Raw genomic sequence first — 22,539 nt, forward strand, 5'->3', positions numbered from 1 at the left:
TGTACCTGCTGTACTCTACTGCCCTTACTTTTTAACAACTTGTGCTTTTTATTATTTGACCTCTTTTCTTATCATTTTATTTGTTAATTGTATCTTGCTGCTTTTAATGTTGATGTAAAGCACTTTGAATTACCTTGTGTCTAATTGTGCTATACAAATAAACTTGCCTTACCTCAGACTTCCAGTACAGTCTTGTCACCTGCAGAAATACTGGGGTGCCTCAGCAGTTGTGGCTTCAGAAATACACGTATCCCAGGTCGGCAGCCATCGCAGGGCCACACATCAATCAACACGCTTGCAGTTTAGAAACGCCATTTAGCCGAATGTTTTTGGACTGTGTTGGGAACCCGAGGACCCGCAGAAAACCCATGCAAGCGTGGGGGGAACATAGAGACTACAAAGATGAGATGAAAGACAAACGGATCAGCAGGGATGAAGAGGAGGACAGGACGATCTACTGAGACAGGGCTGATGAGACGCAGGAGCAAACAATCAGGATCAATGGAACAAGGAAGGTCCAACTAGAACTTAAGATACAGGGCTCCAGACTGCGACCAAATGCTCGCATTTTGCAACCAAAATTTGAGTATGTGCGACTGAATTTCATGTCCACTCGCACACGTGCGACCAGTAAATGTGCCAGTGTTTTTTTTTTTGTTTTTTTTTTTACACGTTAAACGTGGAAGGGGTGCGTCAATGAACCCGCATATTTGCAGGCCAATGAGTGTGAAAGGGAATGAGTTGGGGGATCTATTTATTTATTTATTTTTTTCGTTTAATTTCACCAACTCAAAGCAGGTATTACGCCCGGACCACATTTAATGCGACACAACGCGCTGCCGCCGCGCACGTAAAGTTAGAAGAAAGAGACGCCGGATATGTTTGGTTTTAGTAACATGCTCAGACAGTCTGCAATGGCCCAGACGGGAGACACATGTAGCTCAGTGCTTAACTTTTATTTTTAATCCACTCTATATTCTTCTGGTTGTTCTCCGATATGTTCCCCGCCTGAATTATGGTTCCGCCTTAAATCGACGCAGAGCCTACGCCGTAGCCTACGGCGTAGGTTCTGCGTTGTTGTAACGCGGAACCATAAATCAGCCTTCACCCGGTACATACATAGGTTTCTCTAAACATCTGTTCCCGCTACAGTTTTAACTAAAAGAAAATGTGCTCCAATACAGCAGGTCTCATCATTTTATTTTGAACACAGCCAAAACTCTAACTTAAAACGTAACTAGAACTTAAAATTTGCTTGACACAAATGAAAGTTAAATTTTAACACGTGGGAAAAACACCTAACCTTTTAAGTGATGTGTGATATCAGGTGTAATGGCATTTTTAGGTTAGAAATAAGAATATTTCTTGGTAAGATCCTTAGTTATTTGAGTGAAGGCAGTGAATTTGGTCAACTGGTGTAAGTTCAGGGTTTTAGTAAAGACACAAGTAGGGAAATGTTATTGGCCAGTACCCCCAATATTTGTACATTTGTTAAGTACTGTGTTTAACAGTTACATTCATGGCTGAAAGGTTACTAAGCACTTTGTTACCAAGCACTTTTTTATCATGTGAATGTATGTTTTTTTTATATATAATGACAGCAATGGTGCTGTCAGTTTACTTTATGTTGCGGCATCTTTAAAAGTGCACAATAAAATGTAACACTGCATTTGAAACAGCACATTGTGGTAATTCATTAATCTATTATGAAATACGTATTACTAATACACTGAAATGTAGTAGAAATGTAAAAATTTGGTTAGCGTGTCGATAAACGATGTGCGCTCCTAAAATTTCTGATTGTGCCCCTAAAAATTTTCAGTTAGGGGCTACTGTGCTCCTAGTGAAAAAAGTTAGTCTGGAGCCCTGAGATACCAGGAAAAGGAATTTAAAATAAAAGAGGAAGTACAAATAACAAGAAAAGAAACCTCAAACCATGACAAGAAGATAATAACATAAAAACAGGAAGTATACTCGTCAGTTATGATTTAAAGTGTCTTTATTAGAGCTCCAGTCTTCTTCTCTTCTCCTCATGGCCAGATCAAGTGGTCCGGACCGCTTCAGAAACTGTTGTGGACCAAATCTGCCCCCGAATCCCAGCCCGGGATACCAACAGCGCTGCTCTTCACCTTCCATGTTTCTGGACACATACCCGGTTCACGCCTTGGCTAATACGCCTCCCGCTCATTTCTGGTTGGGACCTGCGGTACAACCCAAACCTTAACACTTCTGCTCTGTTTGGGATCATTTGATTTCTTCCAGGACAGTCTGAGCAAAGTTGCGTCTGTGGGAGAGACGGACCCCAGGAGAGTTTGAGGTGGACTCCATGACTGCGAGCGGCCCTGCGGCTGCATCACTGTTCCCATCACCACCGGTATCTCTGTAGTCGTTTAGAAACGCCCCCTTTGATCCTTGCAGCGACAATAGAGGGAATGCGTATGACGTCACAGATGCAATTCACAGCGGGTTACGCCCACTGAGTGGCAGAAAGACTGAGTGACAGAAAGACTGAGTGGCAGCGTAAACTTTCAGTTTGAGCAACTGGAAAACATCTAAAATGAGAAAGAGCTGTTGTGCGATCGACTGTACTCATAGAGTTAGCAAGAAATCGGAGTTATCGTTTTACAGACTGCCAAAAAATAAGCTTAAGAGAGACAAATGGATCGCTGCAATCGCAGCAACAACTGGATTCCAGGCACCGAAACGTGGATTTGCGGTTCCCATTTTTTATCAGGTAATGTTGGATTTTTGGGTAGCTAACGTTAAACGGTCAAATCATAAAGTTCGGTGTCCACATCACTTTAATTTCTACAACAAATCCTGCCTTGAAGTAGGACCAAGCGTCAAGACTTTTGTAAGCCTTCAAGCTTTGCTTCGTGTATTTCCCCGGCGTAGAAATTAAGTAAATATAAATATCAGGAAACTGGATTCGTGGTCAAATATTAATGTCCATGGACCACTGGTTCTTGGGGTAACTGTACGGGTCACTGTCAAGTCCAACTGCCTTTAATTTAAGCCGATAATCGGCTGTTATTTTTATTTTATAATTTATTTACGGCCGTCTTCTCCACTAGTTGCAGCTGTTTTTGCCACTCAGTGTGAGTAAAGGGGCGTGATCAGTGGGGAAGTGACGTCAATGCAAACCTTCTATAGCTTCTCTAAAATCATTGCTGCTGTCATTCCTGTTTGGCATTGTGTAAGCAGACACCTGAATACTTTAGATGATGGTTTTACAGAGGTGATCACACTTATTGATAACTAAAGAATGAAGCAGCTACTTACCTCTTTAATTCCTGTGGCGGCGGGAAGGATGCTCGTCCTGACCTTTGACCTTTCACGCTTTGATTCTGCTTTTCTGTTTAGGTTCTGCTCAGTAAATAGTGACACTGTAAAGTCCAGCAGGCTTCCTGCCAGTCAGGAGCCAGAATGTGACCAGAGCAGAGCTTCTGAAGCTTGCTAAAGCTGTCGTGGTGTGTGACCTGAATGATCCTTCCGGGTGGACGAGGTGCTGGCGGAGCGGCTCGCGGCCGAGCGTCCGTCTCCGGCTCTATCTGCTTCCATTCTCCGGGAACGCTGAGCGTCTTATCTCTGTGACTGTAATTACAGACCGTTGTTTCCAGCAGATATTTGAGCAGCTAATTTTAGCCTGGTGCGGTGCAGCAGGCGTGTTGTTGCCATGACACCTGAAGAAGAGGCTCGGTGGGAGCAGCTCTGGAGCAGAGGTGGCGCTCGCACCTGACGGAGGAGTCTGGCTTCGGAAAGGGGGGGGGTGGGGTGTTTGCAGTCTTTATTACAGCCGCCACCAGAGGAGAGTTATGCTTTTCCTTTGGGCTGTTTTTCAGCGCAAACAGCGTCACGTGGTCGGCGCTGCTGCTCTTTACCCAGAAGGCCGTCGGGGAGGAGCGCCAGGGGTCTTCATCAGGGCGCCGCCTCATTACGGCTTCGCCTGACAAACACAGAAAACTTCCTCCAATATATACTTTTCTGCCTACTTCCTCTCCCGCACACACACTCACACACACCCTTTACGCCTTGTGAGGGCAATAAAACAGCAGATCAGAGTCATTGGCGACTGACAGGACTGACACTGGAACCTGCTGCATGGGAGATGTTCATTACTCACCCAGCTTGTCTGTTTGGACAGGAGAGGAACAACGGTCTTATTAAGTGGAGACCTGGAGCCGCCGTAGGGAACACACACACACACACACGCACACACACGCACACACACACACCTACGCGTGAGTCCGGCTGAGAAGAAGTTGAGAATGTCAGAAAAATGTTAAACTTTCCGGCGACGGAGGAAACTGCTGAGTTAGGAGTCGACTGACAGACGGACGGACGAGCCGCGGCGACATCGTCCGTGATGAAGCCTCGGCGCTGAGAGGAAGTGAACGCCAGGGCCTCATCTTCTCAGGAGTGTGCTGGTATTGATTGGAGTTTCTGATGTCTGGCTCATTGTGTAACTCTCACAGCAGAAAAAAAAAAATAAAAACCACATTCAATATTCCCGACATGGCTGAACCTGGAGCCTTGTTTCCATAGTAACGCTGCTCTGGGTGCCTCTAAACATAGCCCATACACTTTCCCTCTGCTCAGATCATCAAGCACAGCTGAAGAGGATGCAGCGCATGGACAGTAATGTTCCTGACTCCGGGCGGTGAGACGAAGCGCCCGCTTGTCAGAGAGCCGACTTTGTGGTGTGTTTACGCTCCAAACTGCGGCTGAAGCACCGCGGGAAGACAATACCACCACAACAACAACCCAAGATGAAACATGGTTTTATTTCACTCAGCAGCACTCATCCATCCCAAACTAAGATGAACAAGGCGCCGCGTGTGGAGGACGCCCGGTTTCCTCCCGCGACGCCTTCCTTCATCCCACCTTCGTCTTTTCTTTCCACCAAGTTTGCAAAATCTGAAAATAGCAGCATCTCTCCGAGCGACCTGCTCCACTTCAGCCCGGGGCCAGAAAACGGGCCGTCATAAATCAAACCGGCGGCACCCGGGACTGTTGGGGGGCCGCGGGGAGTTGCTGGATCTGCATTCGCTGCAGTCGTTACCGTAGGAACGTCTTCTGCTGCATCTTCTCTGCTGTAATGAGGTCCAGCAGCTCCGTCCCCGGAGAACCAGAGGGGGGGGGCGGGTCCGCGGCACCTTCTCAAGCTCTAATCTGCTCTCCTAAAAACAGGCATTGGCCACAGTTACATGATGTTTTTTTAATTCGGAATTAATTATTCAGAATTAAATCATTCAGAATTAAACTTTTTTCCTTGGAGTTTACATGGAAATAGTAATTCCGAATTGAGGTTTACATGGAAAACACGTTTGATTGGCTTTATCCAATTCCGCTTAAGGTCTGGGGGTTGGGAAGGTTCTGATTGGATAGGGGGGGCGGACGTCTTTACGTCTACCGGAAGAAAAACAAACTTACTCGATTAGCAACAACAGGACCACATTATTAGCTTCCTTTTTGGATTTGTTTTGATTTTATTTATTAAATAAATGGTCTCTGGGTTTTAGTATCAGCTCAACCTTCATATCTCTCTATTTTGGTCTTTTTCCTCACGGACTGAACAAGGAAGACACTTATCTATTGAAGATCTTGCTGGTAGCAAGTAAAAAGGCCATTACAAAATGTTGGCTCCAAAAAAACAGTCCTACTGCTGATCTCTTTATTAATATTGTTAAACAACTACATCTCTTAGAACAGATTACCTATTCCATACGACTCCAAAAAGAACTGGGAGAAAATCGGTGGGCAAAATGGTGTATTTATTTAGCCGATGAGAAAGGCACCTCATAAATTTTCTGTGTGACATTACACTGTGAAGTTGTTAAAGTTGACTTGAGTTACTAATCATCCCATGACCTCACATATTTGTTTTGTAATATGTTTTTTAATGTAAAAAAAAAAAAAAAATCATAAATAAAAAGCTTAAAAAAAATAAAAATAAATGTTCTCTGCTCTTGACCAGCGTTTACTGCGTGCTGCCATGTTGAAACTTTGTTTCTTAAACAAGCCCAGCGCGGAATATAAGCGTCATGGTGACAGACGGGCGAGGGAACGAGCAGCGCAGAAAGACCGGAATTAATTTAAAGAGGAATGAGTGTAAACATGATCACGGAATTATTCTATTCGGATTTAAAATCGGAATAAACCAGCCACTTACTTTGGAATTAAGTTTAATTCGGAATGGCCATTTTCATTCGGAATTAGGGGTTTACATGGTAATTTTTACTCATTTTAATTCTGAATTAAAGAGGAATTAAACTTCCCATGTAAACAAACTAAACGTGGCACAGAATTGTCAAATTGGTTTAATTCACCGTACGAATTGTTAGATTACTTTTGTAATACTGTATTTGACCCGGTCTTTGTACGTTTTGACCGTATAGAAACGTAATTCTTTGTAAGAATGAGATGTACCTGCTGTACTCTACTGCCCTTACTTTTTAACAACTTGTGCTTTTCTTATCATTTTATTTGTTATTTACTGTTTAATTGTGTCTTGCCGCTTTTGATGTTGATGTAAAGCACTTTGAATTACCTCGTGTAGAATTGTTCTATACAAATAAACTTTCCTTGCCTTGACTAAACTGCTCCGTGTCTTTATTTCTTCACGAAGAACCTGCTGATGTCTGATGCAACTTTGGAGGCGGCGGCGCTCTTCCTCATCCGGCGCCGCTCTCCGGCCTGCTGAGCCGTCCGCTGTGGAGAAAAATGTTTCAAATAAAAGACACAAACAAACGATGTAAGAGGTTCAATCTGCAGAAAGAAGTGAGATCAGTGTATTTAGCATCTGTGCATTTAAGGGAGAGGATCTCCTTATCGGAGGGCCCAGTCGTCTCAGCAGGTTCCTTTCCCTCCAAACTGACTCCCACTCCCAATAAAACGCCTGCTGGCGTGAAGGAAAAGCACATTTTCGCTACAATGAAACCTATGCTTTATTTATAAACCTCTGTGCTCAGATCGGTTCTCTTTGTGAGCGGGAGATTTTCTGTTTTCCTGGAATATCGAGCGAAGACGCTTGAGAAAGAAAAATGTTCGCAGGATAGACACACAAGCTTTTCCAGCAAACGCCATCTATCAACATGTCACCGACCAAATCTGCTGATTTTATTACAGAGAATTGTATCGCTTTGAGGGAGTGATGGGACTTTTGATCAATGAGTTTGATCATGGATCATATTACTGCCGCCACGCGTGATCTTCAATGTGAGGGATGAAGAAGAGGCCCATCTTCTGGTGGACCTGAAATGTCACACAAATTGCCCCCCCCCCCCCCAAGCTGTGGTGTTGTTGTTGTCAGCCTGTTTCCATTTTAGCTTTAGTCTTTGGGTCAAGCTATCATTTTAGTTTTTATTAGTTTTAGTCACGTTCATCCTCCATTTAATCGTGTCAAGTTTCAATCGACTAAAAGTCTGAGCATTTTAGTCTTATTTTGGTCAGAATTGTCCATTTTAGTCTAGTTTTAGTGAAAGATTGTATTTAGCCAAACTCATTTTACAATTCAAAAAAGGTTATCTTATTATTATAATATTGTTATAGACTTATAGACTCAAGAATACATTCATTCCAGATACAGAAGACTCTAATTTGAGTTTACGACATATTTATTTTTCCGCATTTCTCCCCATTCTTTTTTTTTTTGAAAGACACAAAATACAAAACAATGCTGTGCATTTGCCCTATTGTTACAGTTTGTAATTCTTTATAACTGTTTAAGTTTTAAAGAGAAAGCCAGGCCAACCATTTTCCACAAACTGAACTAAAAGTAAATGTCAGGTTTGCATTATGCATCTTCAGTTTCATACAATTACAAATATTTTGCCACAAACTGAATAGTTTCTCTCATGTATGATTTAAGTTTTTTCTTTTCCAGAAATTTAACAACTAAAATTAAATAAATAAATAAAAGTAAATAAATACATACAATTTTACATCATAAATCATCATTGTTAAGAAGGTCAATTTGGTAATTCAGGGTTATTTTATAAATATATTCTTTATATTCTGATGTAAATCAGGGACTATAATTACACTAGTCAGTTTATCTGTAGTGATTAGTCCGTTTTAGATTGGGCGGAGTGATACAGCACTAGGTGCTGTGTTGATGTTCTAAAATCCTACACTGTTGAGCAGACATTAAAGTACACTGGAACTCAGAAGTTGTCCCCGTGTTTATCCTACTCATGACCAGAAAAAGGTTTAATTTAATAAGGTAAGGCTTAACTCTACACCAGCCTTACATAAGTAAAAGTTCAGAGCTCAAAACCCTGCAAGAGCAGGTCCGCATCGGGACCGCAAAACGGTACTAGTTTCTTCTGAGCGGAGTAAGATTTTGGTCCGCGGGTCGAGGTGCGGTCATCACGCGTGGTCGGATGCGCGTTACGAGTAAACACAATAGATTAATATTAATAACCCAATATTGCGATACAGTTTGTCACCTCCACGACACGTATTGTGACGTTTTTGTATCGCGAAATTTCGTGGCACGATATATTGTTACAGCCCTAATATTTAATTATTGTTATTGTCACATGACCAGCATTTTCGTTGCGTCTCGTCTCATTTTCCTCAGGTGATAAAGGTTCGTTGACGACGATATTTAGTCATAATTTCCGTTGACGAAAGTAACTTTACTGTTATGTTTGCTGCGGGGCTGCGCGGGGGTGGGGGGACTCACGGCTCGGTGGCAGACGGTGCAGAGCGTCTGCAGGTTGTCCAGGGAGCACTGTCCTCCGCCGCTGTAGACCGGACGGATGTGGTCCACCTGCCAGAAATCTCCCTCCACCGGAGCTCGGATCATCTCGTTCAGCTGAGAGGGGAGACAGAACATGAGCCTCCATCCATCCATCCATCCATCCATCCATCCATCCATCCATCCATCCATCCATCCATCCATCCACTCACCCACTTCCAGCAAAGCCCAGAAATGCTCAAACCCTAGAAATACTGAAAGGTATTTCTAGGGTTTTACAGCGTCGTGATTGGGACGAGCAGCAAAGAGCAGCTGCTGAAAACAATATCTGCGTCAAATCAATGACGGTGAACTCCGACCCCCCGTGATCCATCACCGCGCCGCACTTCAGGTGCAGCCGAATAAATCACCTAAATGACCCAGATAACGGGCAGCTGTAGGCCGGCTCCATCAGGCAGCGCCAGCACGCAGGTCTGCCTCGCCAACAACACAGGAACTAGGTTAAAACTGCCCCGGGGAGCGCCGCGCTGCAGTACAATGCACGCTCCCAAACCTGCTCCTGACAACTTCTGGGAGGGTTACCGCACTTTTCAAGCAGAGTTGGTAAGAGTTTTCTCAAATGAGAGGACTTCTGAATCATCTAGTTTAGCTGAAATGTATCAACCCTGAACATCAGAATCAGATTTATTTGGTGAAAGTGAAGTGAAAGGTGCAGCAGTATGAGGTAGACATGGTGTTTGAAAGGTGCATTGTTACAGCATATGATTGTGGTTATTATTATTATTATTATTATTAGGGCCCGAGCACTTACAGTGCGAAGGCCCTATTGTATCTGTAGGAATTTTTCTTCTTTTTCTTTATTTTTCCGACGAATGGAGGGCCTTTTTTCCCCCCTAAACGTGTCCCAAAAGTCACCAAATTTTGCACGGAAGCCAGGCCTGGCGAAAAATTTGATATTTCATGGTTTGCATTAATGACCGTGGCCTAATGGCTCAACAGCGCCCCCTGGAAAACTTTGTGCCTCAAGCCCCACAATACGGTTTGACATACATGCACGAAAATCGGTACACACCTGTATCATGTCGCCATATGTGCACACAGATCCGAGGCAAATTAGGAATTACTAACTAATCTGGAAATAAAGACAAACTCTAGATACAAAAGATCCTAACCAATCACTGTGATTGACCCCAGAATGGGGACTAATCTAAATAAAATATCCATATCAGATGAGGATGGTGCTCAAAGTATAATATGAGCTAAAGATAGTCTCAAGTCCACTAAGATGAAGTCCTCTCCCAGTAGCCCTCAATCATCTTCTCATAATCAATAAGAAGCTCAAAATATGATGCTGATCGCACTGATGGGGTTTCTAAAAAAAGTATTAGTGGGTAAAAACCTGCACAAAGATTTTATAAGTCTTCTTTAGTTTTAAATATGTTTAGAGGTTGTTGACGCTGCAATGAAAGCTTTTGTATGCGTTATTATATAATTATGACTAGTTCTTAAAGATATGCTCTGCTCAAGGACTTAAGATGGAGGTACATTTATGATATATTTCTCATAAAATGTAGCTCAAGCAACACTGCAGTTGCTGGTTGGAAGGTTGGAAGATCAAACCTCCCTCCAGCTGTTTCCTCTCATCCCCCGTTAGTGGGCGTAACCTGCGATGGGCGTGACCTGATGTGGGCGTTGAGCCTGTGACCCGAGCGTCTAGCTGAACCCTCCAGCTGTGAGGAGACGGCAGCCACCGCCGGAGAGAGCCGCCCGGAGAAACCAAGGCTGGTCCATCTGCCCAGGAAGGTTGGAGCTCCCGCTTGGAGTGTGGTCTCAGTAGCTTTGAGTGGCTAGCATTAGCACGCGAGCGACGTTAGTGAGGCGTAAGTTCCAGTCAGCACGATTAGCTTTACATGAGGAGGCGGGGTTAAGGGTTTAACGGAGGATAAGAAAATGCGATAAAAGGAGGAGTAATGACCTTCATATACAACCGTCTATTTCAGGGGTCGGCAACCCAAAATGTTTTAGAGCCATATTGGACCAAAAACACAAAAAACAAATATGTCTGGAGCTGCAAAAAATGAAAAGTCTTGTATAAGCCTTAGAATGAAGGCAAATGGCGAAATGCGAAATGTCGAAATTAATGTTGAAGTACAATCTCGAGAAAAAAGTCGAAATGTCGAGAAAAAAGTCAAAATCTCGAGAAAAAAGTCGAAATGTCGAGAAAAAAGTCGAAATGTCGAGAAAAAAGTCAAAATTTCGAGAAAAAAGTCGAAATGTCGAGAAAAAAGTTGAAATGTCGAGATTAAAAAGAAAAAGGAAAAACGGAAAAAAGAAAAAAAAAGGAAAAAAATAAAAAAAAAAGAAGAAAAAAAAGAGAAAAAGGAAAAAAAAAGGAAAAAAAAGGTCAAACATTTTTGAAAAAGCTCCAGGAGCCACTAGGTCTATGTTATACACACAACACAATACAGTTACACACTTTAGTCCTCGTCTGTTCATACAGCGTTATTTTATCCCAGGTGATTGTTACAGAAGGTAAAGTCACAGTTATTTTTATACACATTGATTGTAATGATTATTGAGATGTTACATATTAGCATGTAAAACTAATCCTGTCTGTTAGGAGCTTCAGATGGTGGAGTTTGTGATTCACCCGATTAGTAAACCATGAGTGCGTTAATGTGGCACTTTCACAGCATAAATCAATAAAGTCAATAGAAACCATGTTAATGTGATCAGGTTAGCATAAACTTATACCGAGATAACAAAGAAGACAACAAGGCTGTCGACGTATTTCATAATAGATGCCTACGAAGAATACTCCGAATAAGTTGGCAGGATGGATCACATCAGTAATATACAACTAAAAGAGCTGATATGAGACCACTCAGCAATGAGGAGAAGTTGCGAAGATGGAAGATGATTGGGCACATACTGCGGCAGGACCACAACAACGACTGCAACATAGCAATGACTTGGGCACCAGAAGGGAAGAGAAGACAGGGAAGACCAAAGACCACCAGGAGGATCCTGTACAGATGCCCAAGCCACCTCCTCTCAATGAGAAGGAGCAGGGACTCCGAGCTCCTCCCGGGTGACGGAGCTTCTCATCTCTGATGGAACATCCAGCAAACGTGCGGAGGAAACTCATTTCGGCCGCTTGTATCCATGATCTTGTCCTTTCGGTCACTACCCAGAGTTCATCACCATAGGTGAGGGTGGGAGGGCAGATTGACCGTATGGTAATATGGTAATTAATACGAGCATAATATCCCTAAATATGATCATATTATCATTTTCAAACACCTGTATCATGACAGCATATCATTAGCATGTTAGCATATCTGTTGCCATTCTAGCATGTTAGCATAGATGTTAGCATAGATGTTGCCACATTAACGTATGAGTTGCCATGGTTATTTGCTAAACACCATTTTATTGCGACCCCTGATCACTTGAGTTTAACCACTGTTTTGGAAATACGTTTTTTGGGACGGGCTACGTGAATAAAAATGTATCAAATCTAAAGATGAGGTCAAATCAAAGTTAAACCAAAACCAGGCTTTATAGCACTACATCTAACTTCCAATTAAGCAAAGTTTGTTCCACAATTAATAATAAATATCCATCTAGAAAATGTAACTTACCAAATTGACCAGTTTCTTTGTCTAAACCTATTTAAATAAATAAATGAATCTGTTTTTTTTCCTCTTTGGGAATAATTGATCTGCCTCCAGAAGACCTGAGGTCCGATGAGATTCATCAAATTCCAACAACTCTGACAAATAAGACAAAAACCACAGTTTTAATAACTAGTAAAACAGATTGTAAACTCCATCCTGAAGGAAACAGGTAGCAAAGACTTCCAGATAGGGTGTGATATGTGCTCTCTTGCCTGCTTTTCATCATCATACGCGCTGCGGAGTTTTGAGGTATCAGTAATTGTGAAATATTTGTCTTAGACACCAGAGCGGAGAGCTTGACAGTAATCCCGCCTACATGTGTCTCTGCGTTTGCTCAGAAGAGAAACGTCCCACCCTGGAGGTGGTTTTCAGGTGGGGAAATGCATTTTTACCGACAGTCTTCTTGATACGACCCGTAAAATGACGGTCCAGGACGACTCCGAGGTCCGAGGTCTTGGAATCTAATCTGAATTTCTCTCTCTGACCCAATATCAATATGTTGCTTTGTCCTGATTGAGCCATAAAGTACTAAAAGCTTTTTATTTGGACTCATCAGTGGACGCAGTAGGACGAAGATGCCGTGATGCCTGATGATGTTATGGACATGATTGGACTTTTTCAAGTGTACTTTTCTAAAATTTCCCTTGAAACCGACAGATTGGAGCCTGCAGTTAGCGAGTATGAAGGTATTTAAAGCTCAGGGCCGTCACCCATTAAAGTGCTGGCAGCACAAGTGCATCTTTAGTTTTTCAAACAACCAATAAGGACATTTGGTCCAGCAACCAACTTCACCATTTCACCCGAAACGGCCGTTAAACCTCCACCCCGTAACTCGGAGGTTAATACTGGCTCACTGAAGCTGCTGCAGCCAAACTACATTCCATCCAGGCTGGTACTAAAAAGGAAATTGGGGTTTGAAGGCAGATTTAATTTATTTTTAATTGAATATAGTTTTAAAAGTTCAGGACAACATACTTAAAAGTTAAAATATGACTTAATCTCTTTTGTTTAACTAAGTTTAACTAACTTATTAGTTTTTATTTATTATACATACACACACACACACACACACATAGACATACACACTGCCTTGTTCACCTGCATGCTGGCTCTCTAGTTTTTGGGGTTAGGTAGCGGTAGCGGTAGCTTAGCTCAGACTGCGATCAGATCTCAAGATTTAGGTCGATTGCTGTTGTTGTTTTGGTTGGCTCCGTGCCGGTTTCGTGTTTTGTTTGTGGTTGTGGTGGTTTGTTGCAGATTTCCAGTGCTTGACGTGTGTTTCCGTGTGTTCCTGCTTCCTGGATTGGCAGTGGATGCCGTCACCCCCCCCCCCCCCCCTCCCCCCCACAAAAAAAAAAAAAAAAAGAAAATCATTGGGTTTGTATGGGTATATTTATGTATGTGTACGCATATGTATGCGTATATATATGTATATATATTAATTATAGTAATAATGCACTTATATATGCTTTTGGTTTCTACCGTCATGGTATCAATCAATGTGTGCAGACAAGGGTGAGGAGAAAAAAAAAAAAAAAAACAACTAAGTTTTATTCTTCGATTATTATTTGGATTGATTGCTATTTTCTCTATTGACAGAAGATTTTTTATCATCACTTTATTTAAGGTGGAAATAAGTGATTTTTAAAAGAAAAAGACTCTGAAGTCGGGAAATTCTTTACGGAAGAGTATAAGGGCCAGGCAGGAGAAAAATAAAAATAATATTTTAGAGAAGGAAGAGTTTTTTTCAGTTTTTTCATTATGCACTTGAAAAAAATGAAAAAAGTCGAAATGTTGAGAAAAAAGTCGAAATGTCGAGATTAATGTTGAAATACAATTTCGAGAAAAAAGTCGAAATGTCGAGAAAAAAGTCAACCTTCTGAGACTATAACAAACAGCGCATATGACTGTCTTTACAAAATGCCTCGTAGGCCTATAGACACTCCAAGGATGTAAGTTAGTTAGTTAGTTACAGCTGCTGCTGCAAAGTTGTCAGTCACTCTCCTAACCTAACCACTCCTTCCACTTTATTCACGAAATTGTATTACAACTTTATTCTCGAAATTTCGACTTTATTCTTGAAATTATTTTTCAACATTAATCTCGACATTTCGACTTTTTTCTCGAAGTGCACAATAAAACAAAATCTTCCCCTCTCAAATATTTTTTCTCCTGCATGGCCTTAAAACTCTTCCGTAGTTCTGAGACCAAGAAGGAGAAAGAGAAGAGTCTAGGACCAGAAATCTGTTTCCCTGTTTTGAGACGGACTCTGCCGACATTCAGGCGACGACTTGGATGTGATTCCAAGAGATTTAAAGAACAAGCCTGCTCACGGGGGCAGAGTTCACATCGCTCTCACACACTCTCTCACATCTCAGTCAATTAAACCTGCTTTTGTGTCCAAACCGTGCACCTCCCTGCACCTGACCCTCCTACTACACACACACACACACACACACACACACACACACCCCCAGTCCCAACCACAGAACGAGGCTCTAATCTCGAAGCTTCTCCTCCACTACAGCGTCTTATCATGTGGTTCAGTTTGTTTCCTCTAAAGCTCAGCGCATCGATCTGCGCTGATGCTGCTGCCGGCGGCATCGGGAAGAGGTGCGCTGTGCGTGTGTGCGTGCATGTGTGTGTGTGTGTGTGGTGCTGGCTTTGCAGGATAACAGCCAACCAAATCAAACAGGCTTACTGGTGGAGGCCCGGCACCGCGAGGGAAGAAATCAATGTGCCCAGCAATCTATTTACTGGGAGCCCCTCGGAGTGCAGATCAACCTGCACCGGAGCTGCTCGTGTGTGTGTGTGTGTGTGTGTGTGTACATATGTATGTTTGTGTGCATATGAGCGTGGGTGGAGCTGAGAAGAAGGAGAGCTTTATTCATTTATTTATTTTTTTTTAAGTTACACAAACACGAAGACTCGAAAAAGAAAGAGGAGAATTTCCTTTGTTATTTGATTATCTCACATCTGAAGAACTCGCTAATTTGTGCACAAATTTTTTGTTTGAGGGAAAATCACCTGCTTCCATCGCACCGTGGGAAATCTTCCCATCATTGTTGACACCAATCGCCCCCCGGCCAACGCTGGTCTCCAAACCAACTGTCTTGTAACCTCTGAGCTTAGCTTACTGTATTTGACCCGGTCTTTGTACGTTTTGACCGTATAGAAACGTAATTCTTGCCATTGTAAGAATGAGATGTACCTGCTGTACTCTACTGCCCTTACTTTTTAACAACTTGTGCTTTTTATTATTTTATCTCTTTTCTTATCATTAGGGCCCGAGCGAATGCCCTACTGTATCTGTAGCCATTTTTTTTTCTCCTTCTTTCGACGAAATGAAGGCCTTTTTGCCCCCATAAACGTGCCACAAAAGTCACCAAATATTTCACCAAGCCAGGCCTGGCGAAAAATTGGTTATTTAATGGTTTGCATTAACGGGCGTGACAAAATGCGCCCCCTAGAAAACTTCGTGCCTCAAGCACAAAAGTCTCTTGGCGCCATGGCTGAAACTGAACAGGAAGTCGGCGATTTTGAATTAATCGTGTAATTTTGGCGCAATTTATGCCATTTTCACTCGTCGTACTTTAACAAACTCCTCCTAGCAGGATTGTCCGTTCGACATAAAACTTGCTCAGGAGACAAAAGAGATTAACGATTAAAAGTTATCAAAATCGTGAGTTTTCGTGAAATGGCGTGGCTGTGGCGCCGGGTCAAACAGGAAGTGATACTAGTAGCTGATTGGTCGATATTTGATAGATCCTATTTTCTGCTATAACGTTTGATTGGTTTGACATAAAGAGTCGTGGGTGGTGGCATCGGACTTAGTTTTGAGTCCTCGACCTTTATTGGTGAAAATTGCACGCGCGAGGGCCCGTTCATCACTGCTTGCAGCTTTACTTTTATTTGTTATTTACTGTTCAATTGTGTCTTGCCGCATTTAATTACCTTGTGTTGAATTATGCTATACAAATAAACTTGCCTTGCCTTGGCTTCACATTTTCATTGACCCAAAAAAAGGACTACTGGTACCGGTACTGGTACCAGTGTTCCCTGTGCCTGACCTGCTTGATTGGCAGCTGGGCGAGCCACGTGCTCTCCAGCATCTCCTTCCTCTGGCCGGGCGGTGCGTTGCGGACCTTCACGAACAGGTCGTGGGCCTGGAGGCCGCAGTGCTGGCAGACGCCTCTCTCCACCTCCAGGACCCGCGAGCGCATGTGGGTCTGGCTGGTCCGCAGCAGGAACTCCTCCTGGCATCTGGGGGTCAGACATCTGGAAGCTCACAAAGTCTTCTTTACTTTGATATACAGTAATCACTGGTTTTTCTCGGGGGTTTCTCAGGTTGTTGCTAAGCAACCAACGTTATTGACACAGGAAGTGAAGAAGCGCGGAGACTGTTTAGCCAATCAGAACGCAGAACACGATGCACAATGCAAATCCGTGAAGCAGCGACACGTGAAAGGTGAACCGCGTTATAGCGAGGGATTACTGTATATTTACTTTATGAGCAACAACATGTTGCGATGTTGAAACAGGCAGAGAACAACTAGATTTATATGAAATGTCCCATGTTCAGCTTTTCCCAACGTTGTAGGATAAGAGCTGCAGTCAAACAGAAATATCCTCCAGGTATCTCTGTCACCATAGCACCTGCACTCTCACGGTCTCATTGCTTCAAGAAAGTAATCAATAGAGGGTATGCATTGACGTCACTTCCCCACTGGACCACGCCCCCTTACTCTCACTGAGTGGCAAAACATCAGTAAAAATGGCTGCACCTAGTGGAGAAGACGGGATAACAGCCGATTATGGGCTTAAATTAGCGTCAGTTGGACTTGACAGTGACCCGTACAGTTACCTGAAGAACCAGTGATCCATGGACATTAATGTTTGGTCACGAATCCAGTTTCCTGATATTTATATGTACTTAATTTCTATGCCGGGGAAATACATGAAGCAAAGCTTGAAGGCTTACAAAAGTCTTGACGCTTGGTCCTACTTCAAGGCAGTATTTGTTGTAGAAATTAAAGTGATGAGGACACCGAACTTTATGATTGAACCGTTTAACGTTAGCTACCCAAAAACCCAACATTACCTGATACAAAATGGGAACCACAAATCCACGTTTCTGTGTCTGGAATCCAGTTGTTTCTGCGAATTGCAGCGATCCATTTGTCTCTCTTAAGCTTATTTTTCGGCAGTGTGTAAAACAATAACTCAGATTTCTTGCTAAATCTATGAGTACAGTCGATCGCACAACAGCTCTTTCCCATTTTAGATGTTTTCCAGTTGCTCAAACAAAGTTTACGCTGCAACTCAGTCTTTCTGCCACTCAGTCTTTCTGCCACTCAGTGGGCGAAACCCGCTGTGAAGTCGCATCTCTGACATCAGGCGCATTCCCTCCATACGCAGGATACGCGGGTGAAAGTGGGAGGAGGCCAAACACGGTGCACACAGCAGCACATACTAAACGGAGGCTTTATGCCGCGTGATGGAACAGACCCACAGAGCTTCAGTAAAACAACCGTTGTGGTGACTGAGAAGCTGCTGAGCGCCGGCGTACCTGTGGCTGCAGAAGCGCGTGTCCCACGCCCCGCCGGCACTGGAGCAGGCCTGCTGGCAGGAGAGACACAGCGGGACGCCCTCGCTGTCCAGAGCCTGTAGGTAGCCTGGATCTGACGACGGCCGCTCCGGCACGACAGAGGACTGCCTGTGGAGACAGTGGGACAGGACGTGTGCATGTGAGGACACTAATCACTTTTTTAAGTGCATTTCCTTGTAGCTTAATCACGCCTCAGATACCAGAGTCCGTGTTGGGGTCTGAAAGGGTTTTCTAACTAATTGGAGAGTTTTTAGAGTCAAAAATGTGAACTTGAGAAAGTCAGAAGTTCTGACCATAAACTGACAAATCAATGAGCTTTTTTTTCTTCTAAACAGAATTTAAACAACTTCTTTGTGGTTATAAATAGTCACAACCTGATTTTCTCAGCTGATTAGAGTATAAACAAACACACAAAGCTACCTGAAGTCCTGATAGTCATAATGTGGGTCTCAAACATCAGCTAACACATGTTAGCTCCCTACAGATGTGACAGGATCAAGACAGGTGAGGTAAGAGTAACGTCACCTGGAACACCTAAAACCAACGACAGAATTATTCGGAAAATTTCACATCCATAAATGTGAATTTCAAAACTCTTCTCCATTATGTAAGTTTTTTTTGATTGAAGTTGATTAATATCTCAAGTCTTTTAAGTTAATTACAAATAAGAAATGTATATCAAAGATGGATATCCATTCTGAGATTTTCAATCGTTAAGCTGTCACAAATATAATTCTCATTTTATGCGAGATATTATGAAGTCTGTCACACCAAGGTTTTGTTTCTTTTATGTATTTATTTTTTTTATTTTTATTTATTAATTTTATTTATTTATTTTTCTAACTTTTTCCTTTTTTTCTAACTCTTTCCTTAACTTTTTGACTGTCCACTGTGCTGCTGATGCTGCACAGCTTGTGAACTGAAATGACTGATTGTTGTACATTGTTTGTATATTGCAAACCTTCAATAAAACATCAATGGTGGAAAAAAAACAAAAACAATGACAGAAAACCATCATGGGATGGTAGAAATGAATAGAGTAATAAGTGATGAGTAACTATCCAGTCAGAACCACCAAATGCACCATTCCACCTTTCTCAGGTACCGGACTGGAGTTACAGTTCAGTGATGCATCGCCATGGTGATCAACTCCACTCAAGTGGAGTTGACTTATTTGGAAACTTCCCCCAGACCTCTGGGAAACATCTGACCCGTCCATGGTCTGGTCCGAGTCAGAAGAACCATCGGCGTCGCAGGAAGACATGCATACTTCCCTCTAAAACATCGTCATGGAAACAACCGGGATCTTTGCGATTCATCTCACAGGAACAGACATCAGCAGCTTTTATTTTCATAGTGTACAACTTGTTTTACAACCGCTGATACGTTAAGAAGTTGTAGTTTTGGGCATTAATGTTCTTTGATGATGATGTTAGCGTTTATGTGAAAGGCTGACGTCTATCCTGGCCACGCCTCTCTTGAAAACACGATTTTAATGCTGAAAAGACTTTTTTCTTCCCACCCTGGTAACTAAAAGTCTGATTTCCATTTCTCCTTCACCGAGACTGCAGAGTTTAAATGCAAACCGGAGTGATTGAAGAGCAGGTGGACGGCATCAGTATGGAGATGCGTTCATTCAGGAAGGGTAAACCTGCTTGTGTGAGCGCGGCGCTCGGAGACGAGGCATCATATTCATGATGCTCCTGCGTCTCCGCAACATTTAAAGTACGCTCGCGTGCACGCTCGTCCTTCTGGCAGAGGACGAAAAAAAAAGCTGGGCACCCGCCACGCTATCCCAGCGGGACGCTGGAGCCATGTTGGAGGGGACAGATGGACAGCATTTCTTTCCCTCTGCGGCTTACGATTCAGACAGACAGGAAGAGGAACAAACAGGCAGAGAGAGAGAGAGAGAGAGAGAGAGAGGAAGACCTTCTAAAAAAAGGAACCTCGGTGCTTCAAAGTTGAGAAGATACCAGAAATTGGAAGTACAACGACACAAACGCTGCGCCAGCACAGCCAAGAGGATGAAAGAGAGACGGGAATAGACTATTTACTGGTGTGCCCAAACGGAGAATGGTGGGAACATGATAGTTTGGAAAAGTTTGCCCAGAACTGTATCGTCCTCCGGTGACTGGGAGTTGGAGGAATCACCAGAAAGATCGCAACACGCCTTAAAATGTTAGTTAAAGTTGAAATGAAGATGCAGCTCTGCGACTCGCTGAAACCTCGCGGTTCAAACCTGGAATCACACAAACGTTTTAAACCGGCGGAACCAAAGACGTCCCACACCGCGGCGCCATGAAGACGCCCGCCAGGGAGTCGAGCGCTGAACAGAGAAGGAGCTTTGGGTTTCCCATCGCTCATGCGATGGAGAAGTCGAGGAAAAACTCTAATGGCGCTTTTCCACTAGAACCTACTCAGCCCGGCTCTCCTCCACTCGGTTTGGTTCTTTCCCACTAGGGGTCTAATGTGCCGAGTAGATACTTTTCTGTTTCTACTCTGCCGAGGTTCTAAGCGGCTGAGTCGGCTGTATCTGACATCATCACACTACAGGCCACCGATTGGTCGGGGGGTTGGAGTCAGACGTCTGAGTCAGGATGTGACATCAGAGAAAGAGCGACTCTGACGGCTTCTTGTTCATTTTATTCGAACAGTAATGGCAGCAAAAGTCTGTGCAGATGTTCATAAACCTGGTGATGAGGAGAAAATTAAAAAGGGATGTAGACGGGCGATAAGAAACGATCAGATCTACCAGGAGCTTTGTCACTTCATAGCTGCTCACGGCTCCAGCTGACTTTTCAGCAGCGCAGAGACAAACTAAAAACATTAAAAAGCGTCACCGCTTGAAGCTTCTCTCACTCTTATTTTTTAACTTGGTATAGAACACAAGCCACAGATCCAGCAGCACATCTATCATCTCCTCCAGGTTCTACATCTTTAGTGTTGTTGTCTTCTTCGTTTAGATCACACGATTAAATACGTCACAGCAGCTTCACTCCAACCTCCTACTTCTGCTGCAGGTGCTGAATTGTTATGGAAAAGAAACCAGGCCGAGTTGAGATGAGCCGAGCTGAGATGAGCAGAGCCGAGTAGGTGCTGGTGGAAAAGCGCCATAAGGTCAAATGTACCGGGTTCTTCAGAACTGCTGACCGCATGTCCAACTGTGTTCAGACTGGCCCTGAAATCAATCCCCATCCCAAATTAATGAAGACCTGTGAGGAGCTCGTCTCGTTTGATGTTGTAACGACGAGCAGAGCATGAACACCATCACATTTCCAGCTCTTTCCTGCCCACACTGTCAGATCTTCCCTTTTGTTGCCGTGGAAGCGGCTGACACGGCGACGCCGGCTGCTGCCAGACGTTTCTCCTCGTTTCCAGCTTGTTTTCTTCCAGCAGCAAAGACGAACATTTAGCAAAAGCACAAATCCTGAGCAGCATCCTTCAGGCACTCCGAGGACCCTTTGTATGCGCTACCCTTGTTGTGTATTGTGTGTGTGTGTGTGTTTGCTTTAGGTTTCCATAGCGATATCCCCCCCTGGGGGGAATTGGCGGCTGCAGCTGAACTGGTAGATTGTATTATGGTCTATATTTACAGTACTAACACACTCAGCAGGCCTTTGTGCCTCAGCCACAAGGCACATCCAGATCTCCATGGAGACAGCGGAGGAAAAGGAAATAAAAATAGTCTGAATCCCAAACTAGAACCCGCGTTATGAGGCGATGCACCTCCATGCAGACCTTAAAACCTCATCTTTAAGCACAAACAGAACCGGACCTGTGAGTTATCCCCACTCAGCCGGTACCGCAGCGTCTGTCTGTGCCTGCCAGCGAGCAGAGGGAGGAGGTTTAGAAGTGAGAGTGGTACAAAGCTGTGAGAGAGAAGGATGCTGTGGAAGACTTGAGACCCGAGGGCTGCGTGACCTCTCCTGCCCCCGACACCCGCCCACGTCCCTCCCTCTCCACCAACCTCTCTGCAGCAGGCGGCGTCAGCGAGGAGGCCGAGCGCCTCTTAGCGAAGAAGTTGTCCTTGGTGACGAGCCGGAGGCTGCCGTCCTCCTCCCGGGCCTTGGCGGCCGAGGCCAGAGCCACGTCCTCCCTGCCCAGGTACCTGCGGAGCGGGACAGAGAGCGCCGAGTTTCACATGTTTGAATTAGGGCTGTGCGATTAATCGATTTTAAATCTAAATCGGATTTATTAATCAAGATGATGTTGAAAAAAGGAAAATCGGAAAATCGATTTTCCTTTTTTGCAGCTGGCTGCATTACAGACAGAGATCGTCTAGTCATCTTTGTTTGGTCAAGAAAACTGTAAATGTTGTCACTTAAATAAAATCAAGGAGGATTTACAGTATCTTTCAATTGCACTTCATTCCCAATAGGGAAATTTGTTTGCTATTTTTCTTTAAAAATAAAGATAAAATATTTGAAACAATTCATTCCATTGTCTTTTGTAGTTTTACCAAAAAAATCGAAATCAAAATCGAAAATCGGGTTTTCAGAGAAAAAAAAAAAATCGAATTTTATTTTCATCCAAAATCGCCCAGCCCT

At 43.4% G+C, this 22,539-nt stretch overlaps 1 protein-coding gene across 1 annotated transcript in view; it reads right to left on the reverse strand.

The window, feature by feature from the left end:
• Window positions 1-4,765: 4,765 nt before the first annotated feature.
• The window catches only part of zranb3 (zinc finger, RAN-binding domain containing 3), a 141,877-nt gene continuing 124,103 nt past the window's right edge, over window positions 4,766-22,539 (reverse strand). Inside the window, exons 18-23 of the mRNA XM_061715461.1 lie at window positions 21,960-22,100; window positions 17,954-18,100; window positions 16,455-16,647; window positions 8,690-8,821; window positions 6,590-6,711; window positions 4,766-5,180 (exon numbers count right to left, since the gene is read on the reverse strand). Coding sequence (XP_061571445.1) covers window positions 6,613-6,711; window positions 8,690-8,821; window positions 16,455-16,647; window positions 17,954-18,100; window positions 21,960-22,100 — 712 coding nt within the window. The 3' untranslated portion in view covers window positions 4,766-5,180; window positions 6,590-6,612. The remainder of the gene's footprint in view (window positions 5,181-6,589; window positions 6,712-8,689; window positions 8,822-16,454; window positions 16,648-17,953; window positions 18,101-21,959; window positions 22,101-22,539) is intronic.

Source organism: Cololabis saira, chromosome 24 (assembly GCF_033807715.1).
Source record: "Cololabis saira isolate AMF1-May2022 chromosome 24, fColSai1.1, whole genome shotgun sequence".
Lineage (NCBI taxonomy): Eukaryota > Metazoa > Chordata > Actinopteri > Beloniformes > Belonidae > Cololabis > Cololabis saira.